The sequence below is a fragment of the Spea bombifrons genome, chromosome 2, assembly GCF_027358695.1.
Source record: "Spea bombifrons isolate aSpeBom1 chromosome 2, aSpeBom1.2.pri, whole genome shotgun sequence".
NCBI classification, from domain to species: Eukaryota; Metazoa; Chordata; class Amphibia; order Anura; family Pelobatidae; genus Spea; species Spea bombifrons.
This window is the reverse complement of record NC_071088.1, coordinates 18853343-18877037: the sequence shown is the minus strand read 5'-3', so window position 1 is coordinate 18877037 and position 23695 is coordinate 18853343. Positions and strand designations below refer to the sequence as shown.

The following is a 23695-nucleotide window of genomic DNA, read 5'->3' as shown; positions in this document are numbered from 1 at the left end:
CTGTAAGTGCTGACCCCCCATGATGGTGAATGCAGCACTGCTGGTTTCTATGGTAACAGTTATATAAAAGGCCACACATTAACCCATCAGCAGATGGTATCATGGATACTGTTGCAGCTGGTTTTTCTTCAGTCTCTGATGCCACCCTTTCAGCGCGTGTTTAAAGAGATGGGATCCATCTGTGCATGTTGTTAAACTGCAACCATCACAATACTCACCAGAGGCTGGCTAAAGGTGATAGGTGTTGTTAATCTTAACTCCTCTCCCAGATGCCTGTGCTGAAAGCAGGAAGCATCTGTATGTATACATCTTGCTTGCACATGCTCAGTGGTAACCCCATTCTAGTAATAGGGAGTATTGTTAGCCAATCAAATGTATGCGATATCAACACTAATAATTTCCCAGCATACATCCAGTTAATGGTTGAAGTTTATTTGGCATTCTATAAATCCCCTATAATACGAGAAACTCCTCATGTGGGTTATTTGGATGCAGTCCCTCTATACCTACGGCCACCTGTGGTAGGGGATGGCCTGCGACACTGTCATGCCTTCTCTCCACTGGTTTTGTTTAGTTTGAATATTCCTTCTTGGCATAGTTGTACATTTTGTGTTTCTTTCACCATGTTGTGTAAACACAGAAATTCAATGTTTTCAAATACTGCACCCAAAACTAAACTCGGCGCCATGTAATTAAATGCTGCTCTACTGACGTCCGCAATGAAGACAGCAAAACTACAAACTAAGCAGTTCTAAATAACCTGGAGTTTGGACATATATTTCTCAAGCCAATGATACAATAACACCAACCTTAACCTTTGCGCTCTTAACACTTAAATCCCCAGGAGGCTACAGTGGTTGAAATTAAAGACAACATGCTATAGGTTTGATAAATTCCTTTAGTAGTACATGCTGTCCAAAATTACTGGCAGCCTAAGTGGGATGTGGCTAGAAGTTGGGCTTGGGGCAAAGCATTGAGTTTGCATCCATCTCCCAGCCTGTTGAAGAGGAGAGCTTGTTATATGATGTCATTGCTGCGCTCTGCTTAAAGCCGAGCATGCCTGTATACAGTCACATACATCATTTAGACCATTCTGTATATAGCACTGTGAGGCTCTCAGCAGCGCATATATCTAACTTGCATATCCGTTAATATGTCAGCTACAGTATTACTGCATGACGCACGTCTACCTTGGTGAGCTTCTCCTGTAATAAGAGCTGAGTGGGCCCTGCATTATGTATACTTACTGTAGTTGAGATTTCTGCCGTGTTACCTAATTAATTTAACTATGCATTTTATGGAGCCAGGTCAGATTTTCCTGCAGGAGAAGCTCACGGAGGTCTGCGTTTTGTAATGTATAGCGAGGTCAGTGAACTTCCCATTTTAGTGAATACTCCCGTGCGTAGTGACAGCGACATATGCTGTCTAACACGATACATGCATGAAACCAATCTCCTCAATAATAGTGGAGCATGTACTCTTTGTCACTGGCTGTGTCTGCTCGTTGTGTAGTTACACACATAACGTTCTCTGTCCTGCTCTTGTTCATCTCCACAGGCTTTTATCCTTTTCCAGAAGACTCCCAAAAGGTAGGAGTGTTATGGAGAATACATATACAATGTATGTAGAATAAAATAGGTAATAATTGATTCATATTAAGTATTGAAGACCAATTAAAAAGCAAAGCATTGGTTATTATATTATAGCAAATAGAATATAATATAAAGTGGGAAGAGAGGAAATTGGCCGGTTATGGAGAAGTTTCTTTTGGCTAGAGCTCCATCTTTTGGATAGTTTTAGGCTGCAGACATTTTTCTAGTTTCTGAGTATATATTTGTGTGGATCCATAGCTTCTGAAGAAGAATTTAAATTTAATTAATTGAATTGTTTCACCATTCTTTCGTTTTAAAGGATCAATTCTCTATTTCTTATGTTAACTGCCTCAGCCTCCCTTTCTCTTTATTTCTAATGTTATTTAGATATTTTTGGTGATCCTGTTTCTCCATTAAGAATATTTTGTGCCTTTTACTGGTAATGATCAGTAGCTCATATGTTGTGTTTCTTTTTCCAGGTTGTTCTGTTCTTGTTCTGGAGACTGTGAATGTTTTTAGGAAGTACCTTTCTGTCCTAGATCTGCCCATCAGCTGGTTCTGCCCTCAGGATGTCCTCTTTGTATTGTCAGGGGAACAGTACAAAAAAGCTAAGGTAGGTATTCTTATGACAAGCAGTCTAACAGAGTCTTTCCAAAACAATATTTCACAGGACCCCTGTTCCTGTATGGGTAAAATAAGATGGGGTAGCATCAGTTGTTACAATATGTGGCCAGAGAGAGCATTAAAAATGGCATTCAATTGCACCAAGGTTTCTCCCCATATGTTGAGCTACATCAAAATATTACATTAATATTCACCAGGCAAAGCTATGAAACAGCAACAATAAAATCTAGATGTAAAATCTAGATGTAAAGGTGATGATACCCATGCTTGAAAACCAGCAGCAACCGGTGAATAACCAGGTTTGTTTGGCTCAGTGAAGGACGGCATACCACAGAGGGCAAACAGACCTTGAGATCATAACACCCTTTCAGATCCATTTAACATTGCTCACTTCTCATTTACATGGGTATATAAAGCGTTAAATTTCTTGTAAAATTGAAATAATAAAATATTTTCAACTAATAATAATAATCTTGTTGGCCTTTTTTTAGGAGGCCATGAAACGCCACCAAAGTCAACTTCTCTGGTTCCGACATGTTTACATACAGTTTTCACGATACATGATGATTAACTCCCTGAGTTTCCTCCTTTGTAAGACTGAAGATCCTGCACTAAAAGACAGATAAGCACATTGAACATGTTTAATTGCATGGAAGGTGATCAAAACATCATAGGCTTCATCTCATCTTGCTGGCTGGACAGCAATCTCAGCGTAATAAAGCAAGGAGCAGAGGTTTAATATTTTCTCTCTCTGTGGGACCGTTGGCACAAGGTAGTACACCTTAAAAAGCTGCTGTATAGTAAGGTCAGTCTTGGTCGATATTCCTCAGCTGATGTTTCAAAAACATTGTTGGAAGAAATTGCTTTGGTAAATTAATAAAACTAATTTTATTTTAGACACTGTTTAACGGAGCATTTACCTTGTGTCATAGGATTTTGTTCACCAAATCCTGGGCTAGGCAACTAAAAAAAATAGTTCAAGAAATAAACAAAATGATATCATATATTTAAAGCTCACTAATTTTCTGAATGTATATTTGTGTCAAGTTAATTGACTTCTGCTGCACCCAATGACTTCTGGTTCACGTTTTATTCTGGCTTTGATATAACGACGGGACACATGTCTGATACAGACTGATGTAGGTTAAAAGAAATGTTACCTTTCTATCCCAACTATTGCACAATAAATGATCATACCTCACCTTGATTATTGTGTACAGTTCTGGAGACCCCTATCTCCAGAAGGATATTGACACATTGGAGAGTTTAAAGAAGTGCTACAAAAATGGATGCAGGATAACAATTATTAGGAAAGACTAAGGGATCTCAATACGTATGGCTTGGAGAAAAGAAGAGAGAAGGGAGCTGTAATAGAAACATTTAAATGCTTAAAGGAGGAGAAGTGTTAGAACAAGAGGGCATAGATATAATGTAAGGAAGTTTTACATTACTGAGAGAGTAGTAGATAAATTAAACAGTCTCCTGGAATAACTGGTGGGAATTTAAACATGCATGAGATAGACATAAAGCTATCCTCAAAATAGAACCAGACCAAGGACTGATAGGAGTTTGAGTCATGAACAATTGGCAGACTGGACGGGCCAAATGGTTCGACTGTTTTTTTAATCTCTATATGGCTTATAGCCCTCTTGTTCTAATTTTGCCTTTTGCAAAGTGTCATCCTATAATTGTTTAATGAATGGGGCTCTTTAAATGAAACGGAGCTTTGTTGCTCAACTCTTCAATATTACATTCAGTATCTGATGGCCCCATTGACTGCTCCTCAATTTACTATTATACAGCGTATACGAGTGTTCATAATTTGTTGCGGTCACAAAAGTTTTTGACATTATTCAGTAGATTAGATATTTATATTTACTTGTCGTCATTTTCTCAAGTGGAATGGTGCACATCCCAAATCCAGCCCTAGTTTTTTGTATTAGAAGAGAAAGCCACAAAAATAGAAATAGAAACTCTTCATGGGAAATAGGGGCAAACTTACTGGCTAGAAGAATGAATTGAGTTATTGTGTAGTTAATTTAATTTGATAATAGATTTGGGGAAAGACAAAGCTTATAAAGGATCTGGTACTGATAGATGGACCATGAATTGGTTGAATAGACCTACAGGAGATGATCGACCTACAGCCATAGAGACCCAAGCTTTAAGGAGCACCTTCTTTTCCTGGTTATATTACATGTTACATGGTTATATTACATACACTGAACTCAAACTCAATAATCCAAGTAACCATACAACACAATATGTTGTTAGTAAGTCTATAGAAAAAAAAGATTTATTTCACTAAATTTTAAGAAGATAGGCCACATTGCGAAGGATGTATAAAATTAGCTGTTGGACGGAGATCCACGTCAGAAGAACATTCAATCTCAGGACTGCGACATGCTACGGATGGTCTTGTGTTCTTTCATTGCCTTCTCCCACTCCTTCCCATTGATCTGCTCCACATGGACACTGCGCACAGTCCCTTCATCCAGGCAGTGTGGGGCTATTCCTAAACATGCCACAAGAGGGAAAATATAAATTTGGGGAGATCACATGCAAATGGAATATTTCCAAAACCAAGTAAACTTATTTAAAATATCCAACTGATGTTAAAGTTATTCATAAATCTGAACTCTATAATGTTATGTGTGGCTAAATGGCATAACAAAGTGGGTGATCTGAATAAGCATAAAAATAACTATGGTCCTTTCAATATCTGATCTGAGATCTGATCAGTTACATATCATCTCTTATGTTTTAGTGGCTGGTTCCACCTGTCATGAAGACATGTTACAGTTTGTTAAAGGTGCTCTTGCACCTACTCTGATAAAATAATTTATCATGTGAAATGTCTCATATTGTTCCAGGAACACTTAATTATTCAGGAATTGATAGGTTAAAAAAAACACATCTTAATTTTTTTTTGTATGTTTTGTAATGTATCTGTAGCACCTTTACATGACTTGTACATTTACATACCATAGCCGTCTGGGTTAGAACGAGGTCTGTAGAAGCTCTGCACACCACAGAATTTGCAGAACATATGCTGAGCTTTTTTAGTGTTGAAGTTGTATGTGGTCAGGCTCTCTGCACCCTAGAAGCACAGAAGAGAATATAAAACAACATGATACACACAACAGACGCATTGTTTTCAATTGTAGCAAAGCATAACAAAATGTATGTAATTTGTGGTGGTAAGTATGGTTGGGGACCAGGGTAGATCACATTGCCAGAGACAGAACTCTTTTCATAATTTAATATTTGTGTTTTATCTTATTCACTCAGGCAGTAGAACTGGTGGTATTGATAACAGTTACAGGAGGAAAATGGACATTATATAACAATACATAAATCTTTAACAGCTCTGCGTGGTTCCAGTCCCTGCATATTCCCTGAGCGCTGTTCAGATTGAAGAAGGCAGCACAATTACCGTATTTGCTCAATTATGAGACGACCCTGATTATAAGATGACCCCCCCCCACAATTTGAATATTTAGGAAAAAAAGAAAAAGCCTGAATATAAGACTATCCTATAGGAAAAAAGTTTTACTAGTAAATACTAATTAAACATAAGAGCCAGTAATTTTCAAGTCGGATTGTTTTGGAATCACCTTTTCAAAGGTGTCACTATATAGGATGACATCACACCGTGTGCAAGCTGAATTGTATGGACAAATTCACTATTATTCAACTGCAGAAAGTAATAAGCAGCAAACAATTTAGGAAGACAACAGCTGGATGTGTTAGGAAATTACGCATATAGACACACGCACAAATTCTTAATACTGACACTTCATTCTACATGTACATATATCAAATATCACTCTTATTGCTTCAGCATACCAAGACATTCTGGACAATGCTGTTATAGCTGCAAAGGGGGGGGGGGTCAACTAAATATTAATCTTTATGTATTTAGAATGCAATGTCATGACATTCCCTGTTTTTGTCAGGTGTCCCAATACTTCCATATAGTGTGTATATATACATAAAATATAGGTATAAGCAGGGCCCCCGAGCTCTGTAACTATGAAATCTCACTTTCTGATATCATTGTGCCAGAGAAGGAGCTTTAGCTACAGGGTACAATAAAAGCTGCACACGACACCTACAGGATGGAAAAACATCTCCATTCCAAAGCCGTTAGCTATACTGTACTGCACATTTTCAGCCATGGTCAACATTTGTACAGTTATCACATGCTTTGTCCAGGCCATATGATGTTCAACAAAACTTTGGATCTTATACATGTTGTGTGTGTTTGTAACTTTATATCAAAGGTACTGATAACCGGCCTCTTACCTTCACTAACTTGAAACGTGACTCAGGGACAATGAAATGTCGGTTTTGTTTCTTTACACAAATACTGCAACTGTACAAACAATGACAAAGAGTTAACTACATGAGGAGCGTCATCTTGTAAATTTATATAAAGAGAAAGCATTCAGCAATACAACCAAAGCTAGCCACTGGCATCATGTACAGTTATTGATGAGATTGTTAAAGGGCAAGCAAACAATTATATCCCACAATATCTCAGGAACCAAGTAAGAGTCAAGGTGGTGCTGTAATTGGCTGAGCATAATCAGGTGTGTTTTCAAATTAAAGCTCCTTAAATACATTTACACAAAAACATTGCTTGGTGAGTGAAACACGTAAGATTAGTCAAGGTCAGGGTTTGATCTGTCATTAGTAAGTGTGATGTACAGACTGCCCAACTGATGTCAAAGGTCCCTGGAGGCATTGATACATCCTCGCTGGATGTATCTTTGATAATGGAGCAAAGATGTGTATTACAGATGTGTACACGGGTGTCACTTTTCTTTTGTAGGCAGGTGAAGGTGCCATTTATTATACTTATGTACAGGTAACTCTGATCATCTCTACATCAGTTGATATAGTGGGTTGTTTGTTGGATAGTAACGAAGGTTGTCAGGCTTGGTATTTAATAAAATATATTAATATGTTAATTACTTTATGACAATTGGAAATGGCACATAAAATAGCATTAGTCCTTGGAGTTCAACAAGGTTTTTGATCACTGCTAGAAATGATCGTTTTTTTACTTTTGCAATTTCAGATACAAACACCAGAATGTCTATGTTAACAAAGGCAGTATTTAGACTCTGTTTCCTTTCAGTGCTATCTTTATTCTCTGTTCAGTACCGTATGGTGGCCATGTGTTGGACAAGGCTGGATATCATGCATTGTGCCTCACCTAGCAGATGTGCTTTGGGCCCCTATATCAATGAGTAAGGTCACCAGCAAGACGGAAAGATGCCAGGCTTCCCCCTTTCATCAAGCAGTCTCCTGATACCAATTTTTTGTCATCAAGATTATTACACATACTGATATGTACAGCACTATAAATGTGACACAATCAGTCTAGATTCATGTAACATACATATATATTGCGAGAATTTCTGTAACTCACTTGCAGTCAAAGACATGTAAATCAGCAGATGCCCAGACCTCGAAGCACACAGCTCCGCAGTGACAGCCTCCACTGTGCTTCACAAGCCCTTTGTATTCACTGAGGACACAGAGACAGTTTAATGGGACACAGATTTACAAAGTACTTTACATGCAAAGTAAATTCCCAAAAGAGATTTAAAAGGAGATACCTAACTGGACAGTCAGATTTCAGCAGCTACTCTGTTATGTGAACACAGAAAAGCCATTAACCGCATGTAAAAATCACAGTCATGTTTAGGATTCGTGATCAGAGATAGGGGTTCGGACACAGGAAAATTATGTGAAATGCTCCCTGTAAAAGCTAACTGCTCTTAACCAGCCAGGAAAGGGTAGCTACAACACAGCCATGTTGATCCTTTTTAGCACCATGGTTACCTCACCATAGTAACCGCATTTTGAAGCAGTTCTAGCTTTCATCCATGGATTTCAATGATACAGTAACTCCCTATACAAATGTTTCTTGCGGTTGTTATATGTATCCCAATTCTCTTTGCCATTCAGCCTGGGAAGATGGATTCTGCTTCACAGTATTATGAAAACCACACATTTTAACCCTCTCCATAGACGAGTAGTTTCTAGATTGGAAGCTTGTGAGCAGAACCCTCTTTATCTAATGTGTCAGTTAGGTAATCAGTTCTAGTCTTGTCATATCCCTTGAATATATGTATTGTAAGAAGCACTGCGTAAATTGTTGGCGTTATATAAAGAACAGATAATAATACTAGAATATGAGATTTTAATAAAAAATCTGTGCGTGACAACCTTTTTCCTCCTGACAAAACCATAGAAGCCATATAGGGAGCGGAAGGTGAGTTAAGTAGAAATGAAACATCTTATTTTATTATGTGTTATTCAAGGGCTAGATAAATCCCCTTCCAAGATTTGGCTCTTCATAATGTATTGTCAAGTCAATGTGATGAACAGAATATTGTGACCACGGGCTAGTTAAGGATCTATTTTGCCACATGCAGCTCCCCCCAAAAAAGGCCCTTTTCAGAAATGCCTAGCATTAAAAGGAAAAAGTTACAAATCTAAAATTCAATTTTCATTAATACTTTTCTTGTTGTCTTCAAATAGGAGATGTCCACCAGGGTTGGTCCTTCATAACACCTATGAGAATTGATGATATGAATTCACTCAATTCACCTAAGGCTCCGGGTATCATAATGACAATAAGGCTTCTACCGTTTCATACTCCCATGATGAGGTTTTTTTTAGTCTTTATAGGGGATTGGGAAGCAACCCATCAATTAATTCATTATATTGTATTTCTGCATTCACATGCTAATATTACACCATATGCCATAACCTTTACTTAGAATATGACACACCCATAGTTATTTACAATACAGGTTTCTGCTTGTGACATACCAGGGTATTTTTTTCCCTACTTTACCTAAAATGTATGGCATTATTTACATTATACTGCAACATAAATAGGGATATGCATCATAAAGAGATGAATGGTGTGTTCAGCACACCTTGCGTTATTTTGTAACTAGCACCTTGTTATGGTAAAGCTCTGTGAACCACGGGGGTGATTTATACCCAAAGTAACTGAAGATATGAGAGATAATAATGCTTACTCTTACCATAAACTATAAACAGGGGCAGTTACCCTTTACAAAAACAATGCAACACTTTAAAGGTCCCAGTAACCAGTTACACTGTATTGTGCAATTAATAGGCCCATCTTTAATGTGAATGGCAGGACAAGCCAAAGCCTGTGGGCCCTGACTCAGGTTCACCATGTCTACCCATTTCCTCTTCTCACCAGCCTTCCCTTTCCTACCTCCATCTCAGTTCCTTTCTCCTCTCTCCGTATTAAGACACTTTTTACTCCATGTCTCCTTGTTCCTCTATTATTTGATGGTAGGGTTCTCTGAGTTCAAGGGTATTAACACATCTGCTGTCCCATTCCTCTGTCCCATGAATATAGCGACATGGCCTGTGATACATGCAGCAAGCAGGGCACATAGGGCAGTATGAGCACCTGAACCTTCATATGAAGATGTTGTGGCTCCCTTTTAGAAAGAGCCAAATTGCAAATAGCATGTATTAATGGCCAGACAAATAACCCACTCAAGGCTTTCTTACTGAGTGTTAGTAACCAGTGACAAGTATTCCTGGTGTGGACCATAGCCCCATATTTATTGGATTGGCCAAGGTCCTGGGCGGTTGTGTATCTCTTTTGCGTTTCTTCTGGTTTTAATGAAAGTGTTCATGAAGAAGCATTTTTTTAAATATCATTGGGCAGATGGATGCATGTTTTATGCCTCTCTGCCTCACAGTCTGTCCATATCTTTAGCATCACATACATCTTACAATCTCATTTGCTAGTTGTATTGATATGTAAGCTCTGGCAGTGATCTGGTGGTGTTCTGACACATGTTCACATACTAACATACCCAGATACATGCTAACATACCAATGCAGACACTAACACACACAAGCACGCACACTTAAATGCACAGGCAGACACACACACATACAGTGCAGAGCATAATGGGAGTTAGACTTTCCCTATCCATGACACCAAAACAAGATGTGGTCAGAGAGGCACGTGTCCTAATCTGCACAATTTAACTGCCTTGAAATCAGCTTTAACTGCTGACTGTCTGCCAACCATATGGCTTTGGATGATACGGGTATGAGCTGCAGGTCCATGTGGTAGGAGCAGCAGTCCCAGCCTTTCAGTTGGGATTCGGCCACACAGCTGCTCTCCAGATACCCCATCTGCCCTTTGTCTCCTGGCTGCCCTGCACTCGCTATACTCACAACGAATCCAGCAGAAGTTTGGCTGCTTCCTCGCAAGTCAGGTTCTGCTGCTTGACAAAGTTGACCCAGCGCTGTCTCTGTCCCCCCAGGTCCAGCAGCGAAGGCTGTTCTTCCTCCTCCTTGGCGTCCGTCTCCACCTGTGTCTTGACAGCAGCCTTCTTGCTTTTGCCCTTCTTAGAGCTGAGAGCCTGCACTGCAGCCTTGGGGATGTCTCCCGGCCCCCCGGCCCCTGCTGCAGTCCTGGTGCTTCTCTCCGTGACTCCCCCTTTTGCAGTAGGTTTTTTCGCTTTCACCATCTTGCAAGGTTTTTTTCTGCCTTTATACCCCGAGGGGTCACCTCAGTATTGACAGATATTTAAATGCACAGCTTTGGTTTTCCAATTCTTCTTTTTTTCTCTCTCTCTCTTTGAAATCGTCACCGGTAGAGAGGAGTCAAAGATCAATAACGCGCTGGACGAAGGTGAAGCCTTTTTTCGCTTTGTTTAGCTCTTTCTATTCCTTTTCCAATTCGCTCGCTTTGTTGAACCTCCAGCAGGGGGCAGCGGAGAGCGCATTATCTGCCATGCTCAGCCCTTCCCTGCCATGCTCGCTTACAGTGGGGAGGAGACTGGGCAGTGGATGGGGTACGGGGAGCTCGGGCATCCATTTCATAAAAGCGTGTTGGTATATCCAATCCCCAAAGTGCCAGTGATGCAGAAAATAGTACACGATAAGAGCACCAGCCTGCTGATAAACGATTCCACCTGACAATGTGAAGTATTGCAACAACCGATTACACTTAGTGTGATGAGGGAGATCATGTTGATTTGGTGAGATCCTATTTAGGTTCCATCCCAGACAATGTTAGAACATCATCACAATACATTTACATCTCCTTCTCCTGTATGATAATGATCATCACAACCACGGGAGCCTTAAAAATAAAACTCGGCAAACGAATGACTGTTTGTTATTTAATGGTTTAATAATAAATAGAATGCAATTCATTTCCTTTACACAATCTGTAAAAATTTATGCCAACATCTGACAAATCTGGAATGTCTCCCACTGTGAAAATGTACTTGGCATTTATGAAGGGGTGTTCCTTGTTAATTTAATCATAAAAATGATGCTTTTTTTCTCCGAAGAGGGTCCCTCATCAGTTGAATATTATTGATTTCTATTAGTTGTGTTCTAGGTTCTCTGTTTGACTTATACCTGCACATTTGATGTGTACAATAGTACTTTGGCCCTTGTACTTGTTACATTTATGGACATTGCGGGTAATAATTATTTTCATGTTTATCACTCGCCTAATCATTTGCAGATATATTTAGATTTCACATTACTAAATACTTTATTTAAACAGCAACTCTCTAAATTTTGAAGTCATTTTTCAATCCTTGAGCAAGCAATATTGCCTAAGCCTACGGCTTTCCATTTGTACTGTAACTTTTTATGCAGAACTGTATCAAATGATTTTGCAAACTCTCTTTCTTCTCAATATTGGATGAGATCCTTTGTAGGTATCTCTAAGGCCATTGAGATTCTCTTCAATTCAATTTCCCTTGCCTGATGTCCTTTCTAGATGAAGGATCCACACATGTGTTTGGAAAACCTGTCCCTCTATTTGAAAACTAAGCTTGAATAGGACATTACATGAAGAAACATGCTGATTATTAAATAGAGCTCTCTAAACATGAACTTTGGTCATCTGCACATCTGGAGTTGGTCACTGCAGGCAGTCATGCAATATTTAAGTTATATTCCAATCTCAAATACCACAATAAATCGATTATTTATGACAATACTAATGAAGTACTGCTTATGCAGGGTAAGTGTATTTTCCAGAGAGACCTACCGTAATTAGTCAGAGGATGCCTATAAATGGTTAAAACTTTAGAATAAAGAACAATTGTGTCTGACCCCTGACACTAAATGGTTAAATATGGATAGCATTTAATCCCCTGCATTTAAGGGACTTTCCAGCTGTCATATGCACTTTAATGCACATGATAGCTGAGTATCTGCTTTCTGAAGAGGGTTTTCTGTGTCAGCGCCAGACAATGATGCAGGACAATGATCCTATACATACATCAAAATCAACATTAAAATGGTTTACTGACCACAAAATCAAGGTCCTACCATGGCCATCCCTGTCCTCTGACTTGAACCCCATAGAAAACCTGTGGGGGGGACTGAAGAGGAGATAGCTACAGCAATCCATATCATTCTTTGCTCCTATTTACCAAGGATGCCACACCTGACTGCCTCTGTCAGAAAGCTTAAAAAGGGGGCCTGGTTGGATCTTCCAGCAGGACAATGATCCTAAACATATTTTAAAATCAACACAAAATGGTTTACTAAACCTGTGTGGTGAACTGAAAAGGAGAGCATTTTGCAGCATTCTTTGCTCTTATTTACCAAGGATACCAATATTAATGGCGGGCACTGCACCAACATCCCTAGACACCCATTCTAACATACCCAAAGACACATGTTCACATACTAACATACCCAGATACATGCTAACATACCAATGCAGACACTAACACACACAAGCACGCACACTTAAATGCACAGGCAGACACACACACATACATACTAAGGCACACATACATTCCCAGGCAGACACTAACATGTATACCCAGACCCACACTACCATACAGACACACACAGAGGTGTAACTAGAAACCACAGGACCCTGTTGCGAAAATTGCCCCAGGCCGTCCCAACTTCACTGAGCAACATGTCATACGGTACCACCTTTGCCCCAAACAGCTTGTGAGTGCCTTTGCTCCACTCAGCTTATCATAGCCATCATAACCCCTAAACAGTGTTTATGCCATCATTGCTCCAGCCTGTCAGTGCCTCCAAAGAACGTATCTGTGTCATCTTAGCCCGCACACGTCTTGTCTGTGCCATCATACATACTTACACAGGCAGAAAAACCCAGGTAGACTCAGGCAGACACTACCCAGACCCACACACTAAAATACCAAGGCAGACACAAACTAATATACCCAAGCACACATACATGCCCAGACACAAAATAACATACTAAGGTAGACACACACTAACATAGAGAGGCAGAAACTACCCCAGACGCACACATATCATACAGACACACACACACATAAATACCCGGGCAGACACACACTAACATACCCACACACTAACATACCCAGGAAGACACACGCTAACATACCCAGACAGACACATTAACATACTGATGCAGACACTAACAAGCATTCCTAGGCAGGCACACATGCATACCCAGGCAGACACACATGCATACCCAGGCAGACACTTTCACACATACTCGGACCCACACTAAGTATGTGCAGACTGCAAACAGGCAGACACTTTCACACATACTCGGACCCACACTAAGTATGTGCAGACTGCAAACAGAGGCAAACAAAGGAAAACAAAGGCTTTCCAGTACCAAAATCTGAGGCGCATTTCCAAGGCGCATTGAGACAGGGGTTTGATGGCACAGTGCGCCATATGAGAACTGGAGTGTGTGGCATATTCATTTTATTTGTTATTGGATTTGTAATACATCTGATCAGCAGCAGTGTTTGAATGCTTGCTGCAACCAAGGAAAGAACATTAACTGTGTGAGTACCGCAGCGTATTCATTGGAATACAGCTTTCAAACAAAACATGTACACTTTTTAATATTTGAGGTATTTCCAAAACCAAGGCACTTAATTCAACTCCGGAATAGTTTGGTAAATAATATACATAGGGAAAACTATCATTTTTATATATCTTTCATTATAAATATTGGACTTACTTAAAATGGTACCCAAAAGAAAAAACAATATACCTTGTGTGGATACAGTAAATGTGGAAAAGGGGGATCACGATTCAACAAACATAAGATAAAAATGGGGAAAACATCCGGTGACAAAATGGGTAAAAGTACTTACAAACTACTTACAAATAAGCTTTCTTCGGTGGGTGGAGCTGTATAGGACAGTATACTGTCTCTTTAATAATCTACAGAGTATGATGTGGCAGGGTTGGACGTGGTATAAAGTGCATTCTGCCAGTGACTCAGCAGAACTTTGTCCTAGTCATGTCATTGAGAGCAGAAAACAAACTATACTACTTTGAGGTAACATCACATTTAAGGCACAATTTTAATACTTCGGGCCAGACTTTCACAGCAGACCACACATTTGCCTACTGCAAAAGCGTATTTGTTCCCTACCACAAATAATGTGCCCACATGACCCATTTTATGGGGTCATGTCCCAGTGCTCAGTACAGTTACACACTTATAAGAGACCCTCCTTGAGGGTAGGTCCTGGGGATGGCTAGGCTTCAGGTCTAGGATATGTGAAGGCCAAATAATAAACCAATGTAAACTAAGTAATGAAGATAAAAACGCCATTGAGATCCTTTGAAGGAAAAAACCTTCCATCTTATTGCAGTGATCTTGGGTTAACCATAAGACTACTGTCCAGACCTGTGTTGGGTATGATAATTTTCCTTTAAGGTGCTCTTCCACTTAGACATTTTCCCCCAACTTTTCATAAATGGGTTGTTTGCTTGACGGCCTGTTAGTTTTAAGGGAACTGGGGGTGGTTGCTGCTGTGATGTAACACATAAAGGATGGCTTTGGAAGAATGATGGGACGCTAGTATCTCAAACGCTTTAATGCTGTTTTTAAGTAACAGGGACTCCTGAGGAGAAAAATATAATTACTGGTTTAATTTATGTCTCTTTTTATCATACAGCATTCATCTGGTGATATTTTATGAGGCACCCTAGATGGAACAACACCTTTAATGTACTGTAAATCAGCACATTCTCATTTACCAGAATGTACTAAGGACATATCTGATTCTTATGTGTCAGGTTGTGTCAGATCTTATAATAACCCACAGCTACGTGACACCCAGTGAAAGAATGCAATATGGTTTCTATGCATGGCTAGAGTTCTAAAAATAAACACTTGTTAAAAAAAATAATTGTTGCAGTATGTGGATATAATAAGAGCCCTATATCATTGTATACATCTAGTGGTACAAAAGCATTATTTTTTGCCTCTACAGTAAAAAAATAGTGTTTCTGTTACCAGTAGAGAACAGAGCAAGTGTTAAAATAAGTTACTGCAAAGTTCTATAGGCTAGATTGTTTAAATAACTGTAGTAAACAAAATCTTTTCACAATAAATGGGACATAAATGTATTTTGAAAATACGCAGTATGGAATAAAAAAAAAGAGAATATGGCCTCTATCACTACTTACGTGCACTGATTGTTGTCTGAGTAATTATGTTTGTCTAATGTACTAAATCAATGCTAATCTCCCAAGGTTTCAGAGATATTTCACAAGAGCACCGTGTTCCTTCACTGACTGGAATCGTCTACATTCTCATGACTGGTCATGGGATCTGGGGAGCTGCCAGTTTCCTATACACATGATTTATTTCTGTATGCCCCAAGGGACGTGAAAACAACAACTGCATGAATATATTCTGAAATATGTGATTACATTACAATGGTGAAAAGAAGGGGCCCACTTGTTTATGAAAATAGGATACATTTAACACACACAGGGTTAATATTCAACAGTGAGGTTTGTTTTCCCCAGATATCAGTGAAGCAAACAGGGTTTTCTCTGTTTCTGCTCTTTCAGTAAAAATAATGGTTTCTTAGCACCAAGTGTTGTGGTTGACATTTCAGTAAATGCTACAACACATTCTTCCCCTAGCAACATGGCTCAGGGTTGGTAACAGCAGACACCTGTTCAAGCAAATACGACACTCGCATGCTGAACAGGCTATCAGCCTGAAAGAGGCTGAGCCAAACATGGGATGACTAGTTTCATTTAATAATGTTGGATTTTGGAAAAGAAGAAGTAAAACATAATTTTGATCTATATATCTGCAGCCATGAAATGTCTAATCTTTGTATACAATGTTTAAAAACAGTGTGCCAACCACACATACTATACAATACCTTAACACAAGTTATTACAAAACAGGTTAAATCTAGAAATTCAATTTGAAATTTAGAAATACATATTCATAAAATACCAACTTGTAGACGCATTGCCCTTTAGAGTTTTAACTGGCTCAAAAATTGTAATTTGAGGCCTGCTGGGTAGATACAGTAAAAATATATGCAGAATGGTAACAAGCAACATATTCTAGAAAAAGCTTCTAGCTTTCAATTCTAGGTGTGACTGCAGGGAAGTATGACTCATAGATCACATCACCTTACACCTCATGACTATGAGTAAACAGGTGAAAGGGTATTACTTTACCGTAAAACAAAATGAGCGCAGGAAAAGATGTTATGGCATACACAGAAAAAATGTCTACATAACATTTTAACCTTACTGTTCACTGAAGCAAATCTGAGAAAATAGAGCTTAGATGTGTAATGTTAGAACTTTCATGTTCATGGACTACATACTTTATCACACAGTTACAAACTCATACCTTTCATGAGTCCCCTTTTATGAGTTACATTTCCTCTTTCCTTGTCAACTCACAAAGTTTGCATGAATGAGAGTATCATTGTTTTCTACAGCTCTAAAAGTCACAATAAATGTACACTATATGACCAAAGCTATGGGAACACCTGTCCATGACCTATACGAGCTGGTTGGACATCCTATTCCAAAATCATGGAGTTGCCCCATCCCTCCTTTGCTGCTATAAACGCCTCCACTCTTTTCTTAAGGCGTTCCACAAGATTTTGGAGTGTGTCTTTGGGAATTTGCACCCATTTAGCCAAAACAGCATTTGTGAGGTTAGGCACTGATGTTGGTGAAGAACGCCTGGTTCGCAATCTACGCTCCAATTGAAAGGTATTCAATGGGGTAAAGGTTCGGACTCTGTGCCAGCCACTCGAGTTCCTTCACACCAAACCCAACAAACTATGTCTTTATGGACGTTTCTTTCTGCAGAGGGACACAGTCATGTTGGAACAGGAAAAGAGCTTCCTCAAACTAGTGCCACAAACTTAGAAGCATACAATTGTCTAAAATGTCTTTGTATGCTGTAGCATTAACATTACCCTTCAGTGGAACTAAGGTGCTCAAACCCTGAAAAACATCCCCAGACCATTACTACCTCCTCTATCAAACTTTACAGTAGGCACTATGCATTCCAGTAGATTAGTAGATTCTCCAGGAATTGGCCAAACCCAGATTCGCCCATCAGACTCCCAGATAGTCAAGTATGATTCATCACACGAGAGAACAGGTTTCTAGTGGTAATTTGCTTTACACTACTCCAGCTGATTTTTGGCACTGGGCACTGGTATGATTTTCAGCTTGGTTGCTTCATGAAATGGAAGCTCCCAATGCACAGTGCTTGTGCTGATGTTGCTTCCAGAGGCAGTTTGGAACTCTGTATTGTGCGATGTAAGGCGATTTTTACACACTGCACGCTTCAGCACGCAGCAGACATGGTGTGCATAGTCTACTGCTTCTTGGCTACTGCTTCATTTGTGTACAGCAATCTTCACACTACATATTAAAAAATTAAAGTGTAATACTCAATTGTTGTTACTTCCAGACGCTTCCACTTCACAATGATAACTCAGCGGAGACAGATCTAGGAGGGAAATTTCACGTATTGACTTGTGGCAAAAGTGGCAATCCTATTTGCTTGAATTTTTATGTTAGCTATGGGTGTAGCTGAAACTCCTAAACTTAATAATTGGAAAGGTTATGTGTTGACATACTTATACATCTACTTTATTACTAATATATATATATATATATATATATATATATATATAAAATCAGTAAATGTGTTTATGAATTAGCAGGGGCGTACCATATTTGGTACCTGAGGCGGATCCTGTATGTGGTACCCCCCCCCACACACACACAAAAAAATGAATGTTGGCAAGAATATTTATTTCACAAATTTTTAACTGTATGTCAACTGGAAAAAATACAAATCTGGAAAAATTAATTATGAATTATATTATTAATTTAAATAAATAACATTTACTGAACAGCCTGCCTGTGCCACCGCTGCCCCTGAAGCAGTCTGCCTGTGCCACCACTGCCCCTGAAACAGCCTGTCTGTGCCAGCTTTGCCCCTGAAACAGCCTGTCTGTGCCAACTCTGCCCTTTTGCAGCCTGCATATGCCATTTTTTTTAGCTAGTTTAGTTATTATTACAGAGGATTACCAGCACAAAATTGTTCCTTTAGGTGGTTGTGTATTGATTCAGGGCCTTAATAACTGTTGAAGCAGAAAGTCAGAAGCCTGGTTATGCTCCCCACAATCAAACAGTGTGTACTAGGTAGAAAAGGCAGTTATTTACAGACTTCAGAATAATGCTGCCTAACCTTTGTGGAACAAATATTGGGCAATGAATGGAGAAGAGGGAAGGGTATTTAAGTGACTTTGAACGTGGCATGGTTGTTGGTGCCAGACAGGCTGGTATTTCAGAAACTACTGATCTACTGGGATTTTCATGCACAACCATCTCTAGGGTTTACAGAGAATGGTCCAAAAAAGAGAAAATATCCAGTGAGCGACAGTTGTGTGGATGAAAATGCCTTGTTGATATTAGAGGACAATGGGCAGACTGGTTCAAGATGACAGAAAGGCAACAGTAACTCAAGTAACCACTTGTTACGACCAAGGTATGCAAAATACCATCTCTGAACGCATACCATCTCTGAACACTTCGAACCTTGAAGCAGATGGGCTACAGCAGCAGAAGACCACACCGGGTGTCTCACCAAAATTGGACAATGGAAGACTGGAAGAACATGACCTGGTCTGATGAGTCTCTATTCCAGCTGCGACATTAAGATGCTATGGTCAGACTTTGGCGTAAACAAAATGAAAGCATCCTGTCTTGTATAAACGGTTCAGGCTGATGGTTGAGCATCATTTAAATGCAACCTGAGCCTACCTGAGTATTGTTGCTGACCATGTCCATCCCTTTATGACCACAGTGTGCCCACCTTCTGATGGCTACTTTCAGCAGGATAATGCACCATGCACAAAGCTCACATTATCTGGTTTCTTGAACATGACAATGAGTTCATTGTACTCCAATGGCCTCCACAGTCACCAGATCTCGATCCAATAGACCACCTTTGAGATGTGGTGGAACGGGAGATTCGCATCATGGATGTGCAGACGACAAATCTGCAGCAATTGCATGATGTCCATATGGACCAAAATCTCTGGGGAATGTTTCCAGCACCTTGTAGAAAGTATGCCACGAAGAATGAAGGCAGTTCTGAAGGCAAAAGGGGGTCCAACCTAGTACTAGCAAGGTATACCTAATAAAGTGGCCAGTGAATGTATATATCTACCAGACTTGTGCAAGTGGACCAAAAATGATTCAAATTTTTCAGACAAGGGCCTGTTTCTCCAATCAGGGAGAGATGGTGTGCTCGGAGGCTCCGCCCTTTTGCAAAAGTTGACCAGGAGGCCATGTCCACGGAAAATGAAGGAAGACACAAGGAGACACAAGGAGCACTGGATGAATGACTTGAAAAAAATTTTCACATTTGTTAACATTCTAATTTGTATGATTCTGAATGCACAAGTATATTGTCTAGATGAAAGAGGATGTTTGTGTTGTTTTTGCATCTTGGTACTGAATTTTGCAGAAATTCCTTGGATCAATGCTGAGACCCTGAACAGTTACTTTTTGCAGTAAGTATATTACGATTTTAACTAGATTTGTTACTATGTGTATTGTCATTTATCCTGATTGAGGGGTCACTTTTGACTTTAAGAAGGTTATATAATCCGCCTTGTAACATGGCATAAGCATAAGTGGTTGATACTGTGTAAATACTGAACTAGGGACCACCCTTGTTAAGAGTCAGAAGTATGCTTTATGGTTCCTGATTATCCCTGTGCACTTGTATTCTAAATAAACTACTCTACATTGAGAACCTCTATTCCGTCCTTTGCTGTGTGTCAGAAGAAGGCTGCAACATCACTTTGGACTGACAAAATTACATAATTTTTTTGACTGTGGTGGGTGTAGCTATATTGTTAACTTTTCCCCTTTACAGACATACCACTTCTAACCAAATAATTTTCTATGGCAAATGCTTCCAATGGCTTCCTTTTCTATGGCTTGCCTCTAAACAGCTTGTCAGTGCCATTGTTACCCCTAAACTTAACAGTGTGATCCCCATAACCAACCAGTGTCATCTCTGTCCTCAATGCCTGTCAATGCCATCTTTGCGCCCAAACAGTTCCATCTTTGTCTCCAACTTGTCAGTCCCACATTTGTAACCAATTTGCCAGTGCCATCTTCTCCACCAAACAGCTTACCAGTGCCATGTTTGCCCCCAAACTAACCAGTGCCATATTTACCTACCAGTTGCAAACAACTTGTCGGTGCCATATTTGCCCCCAAGCAGCTTGTCGGTGCCATGTTTGCCACCAAACAGCTTGCCAGTGTCACCTTTGTGCCCAAACTGCTTGCCATCACCATCAATGGCATCCAGCGCTACAATGTTAAAGGCGCAGAGAGCGAGGGGGTGGATCATGAAGTCTCTGCAGATTCAGCCGCACAGACCCCCCCTTACACTGGGCTCCCTGCTCAATGTGTCCCTCCTACCCAGAACACCCAGATGTGGTGTGGTACACCCTGTGTACCTGGCTAGGCTAGGTTCTGCAGATAGGCCCGTCAGCTGTTTCCAACCATGTTTATCAATAGTTATACCACCGATGTTTTACTGAGTTTGATAGACATTTTCTTTAATTCAATGAAAGTCTTTGTCACACTAAGCTTTTATAGTGTTTTCCTGTTTCATTGTTTATATCCTGTGATATTTTCTTAGGAACACATAATTATTTCAAATCTACTTGATTTCTTATTACCACAGCAATACAACTGAACTCCAAGCTAGTCATTTATGTTATGATACAGTGATATTTGTTTTGTTCACCAGTCCAATTATATTGTAAGGTTTTGTTCTTATACTCTTAATCAGTCCTTGTTGTCTTAAATTCAGGATTGTCATATGGCTATCCCATGCATTGTTAAATTTCCTCTAAGTCGGTCTCTACTACTTCTGCTAAGAAGCCGTTCCACAATATTTATTTCTAGGGTAACTGGAAACTTGTAAACCTTTTTAAAAATATATATTATCATAGCTGCCTTCCAGAGATCAGGAGACCAGTCCTTTAAATTGAGGTGTTCCAAGTGAATGGACAATGGAACCATATACATTTTGCCTCTGTTTTCTTATGTCTTTTCTTGTGATTCATCCACAGCTTTTGGACACAATTGACCACACAATTCTCCTGCAAACTCTTTATAATCTCTTGCTATTGGCCTATGGTTGTAAGAAATACCGCATTGGCTGGTATATAGGCCGCACCCTAAAAGTGTGGTGCTTTTTTAAAGAAAAAGTTTTGTAATAGATATGCTGCCACTCTGCCCCCCGAGATATGCTGCTACTCTGCTGCCCCCAAGATATGCTGCTACTCTGCTGCCCCCAAGATATGCTGCCACTCCGTCCTCCCCCCCTCGAGATATGCTGCCACTCTGCCTATATTCGGGCCAATACGGTATATACAATTTGTTGCAAAAAAGCACATGAATAGTTAACTTACTTTTATATGATTCACTTGAGTACTAGGGTGACCACATAAGTGCTGCCCTTCAGTATTTAAGATTTCTGTGTGTTCATTCTGCACACTGCAGGGCAGCGCTTAACATATGTTGGTCAACAATACATGAAACGTATGTATCCTGGAAAACACTGTTGATGTGCTCAACTTATTTTGCTGAGCACACAGCTACCTACGATCCTGTTATTTGAGAAGCTAGTTCTTACAACATGAAAGCCCCTTGGAGATCAGAATGTGCCACAGATTGAGTGAAAAATAATCATCTCAGGCTAGTTACTTGCCATTGTTTGCAAAGTCCGGTCAGGCAAACAACAGATGTACTGCCTGCAAGTAACAGAGGGGAACTAGACACTAAGTGACACCAATGCGACGCCTGCTATTCCCCTTCAAGTAACACAAATCTATACAGTACACATTGCTAGGAAACCTACCAAAATATGCGACACACAGGGGTAAAAAAATGTAAATTTAATATGTGTAAGATGTGTTAAAACAGAACAGGGTTGGGCTGTACCATTAATTTACGATAAAATAGGGGACATTACATAAGAATAAAAACCCCATGATTACATATTTATTTCTCAAACACTGCTGGTAGCATCCCAAACTTTCTACAGGGCCTAACACCCTAAAGTCGGAGAACTGGGGTATATAACGTCATGTACTACCCCCCTTCTTTGTCCTAAACGTGAAATTATGCGATTGTAACCCACCCTGAGCCATATATAACACAATGTAAACCCTCAAAGAGGATCACGACAAAAGCAGGATCAACATCTACTCCGAGCACTGCAGAAATACAACACAACATGGATGCCATTCTGACGACTAGGGAAATATCTAGGATCTGCCAGACAGCCCTAGCAACAGCAATTGCGTAAGCTTCCACCAATCAGAAACCACTTCCCCCAACTCTCGTTACCAAACGGCCAGAATATTCCAGAGGTCTCGACAACAGTCTACGCCCTTCTAATATGTGTTCATCCGCGCTGTCGTGCTAGTAGAAAATATAGGGTTATTTTACATATAACCCATTGTTTATGTCAACACAAGAAATAAATTGCTCGGTACAAATCTGCAGTTGATAAAAGTCAGTTCGATTCTTTCTGCGCCGTTATCAATCAAACCTTATTCGCCGGACCTATTTTATTCTTGGCGCATGAATACTATTTAGGCGTGGGTGTAATGAGTAATCCGTTGAAAGTATAAATACAAGGCGTGTGTCTCGGCGTTTAGTTATAGATTGCGAAACTTGACAAGATTTCAGTTCGTCTTACGGAAACAAAGTTGAACGCTCTCGCTGTGATACTACATATATATCGAAGGTAAGGCTATTTCTAGAACGGCTTAATGTTATGTCCGTATTTGTACTAAGTAGTACTAGTAACATTTATAGATGTTGTGTCTACCGTTTAGAATGGCGCGTAAGTAGGCTGTCTCCACCCGGAACTTTCTTGTGTTTTTTGTTGATACTATCTATGGCTTTGGTTTAGAATTTTTTTTTTTTGGTAATAGCAACGTGTTTAGTGTTGTGTATAGCCGTTTAACTCCAATGGTACAGTAGCCTTACTCCATAACGATTTTGATCTCTCTGTTTGGCCTCGTGTCTGAAGTATTTGTATGATTATATTCGTATAG

The 23695-nt window shown here is 39.7% G+C and overlaps 2 protein-coding genes across 3 annotated transcripts in view; one reads left to right on the top strand and one right to left on the bottom strand.

Annotated features, from left to right (window-relative positions):
• Positions 1-3421, top strand: part of PIGL (phosphatidylinositol glycan anchor biosynthesis class L) — a 46964-nt gene extending 43543 nt beyond the window's left edge. Inside the window, exons 5-7 of the mRNA XM_053456991.1 lie at positions 1558-1589; positions 2072-2205; positions 2708-3421. Coding sequence (XP_053312966.1) covers positions 1558-1589; positions 2072-2205; positions 2708-2842 — 301 coding nt within the window. The 3' untranslated portion in view covers positions 2843-3421. The remainder of the gene's footprint in view (positions 1-1557; positions 1590-2071; positions 2206-2707) is intronic.
• A 1062-nt stretch (positions 3422-4483) lies between these two features.
• On the bottom strand, positions 4484-11136 carry CENPV (centromere protein V). Of its 2 annotated transcripts, none has more exons than XM_053456990.1 (5): positions 10479-11136; positions 7657-7755; positions 6525-6594; positions 5202-5316; positions 4484-4731 (listed from the first exon to the last, which is right to left on the bottom strand). In XM_053456990.1, exons 1-5 carry the CDS (start codon positions 10769-10771, stop codon positions 4607-4609), a joined length of 702 nt encoding a protein of 233 aa, XP_053312965.1. In that variant the 5' UTR covers positions 10772-11136; the 3' UTR covers positions 4484-4606. The 2 variants fall into 2 exon arrangements, with proteins under 2 accessions (XP_053312965.1, XP_053312964.1); XM_053456989.1 differs by having other exon boundaries at positions 10476-11133.
• Positions 11137-23695: the final 12559 nt, after the last annotated feature.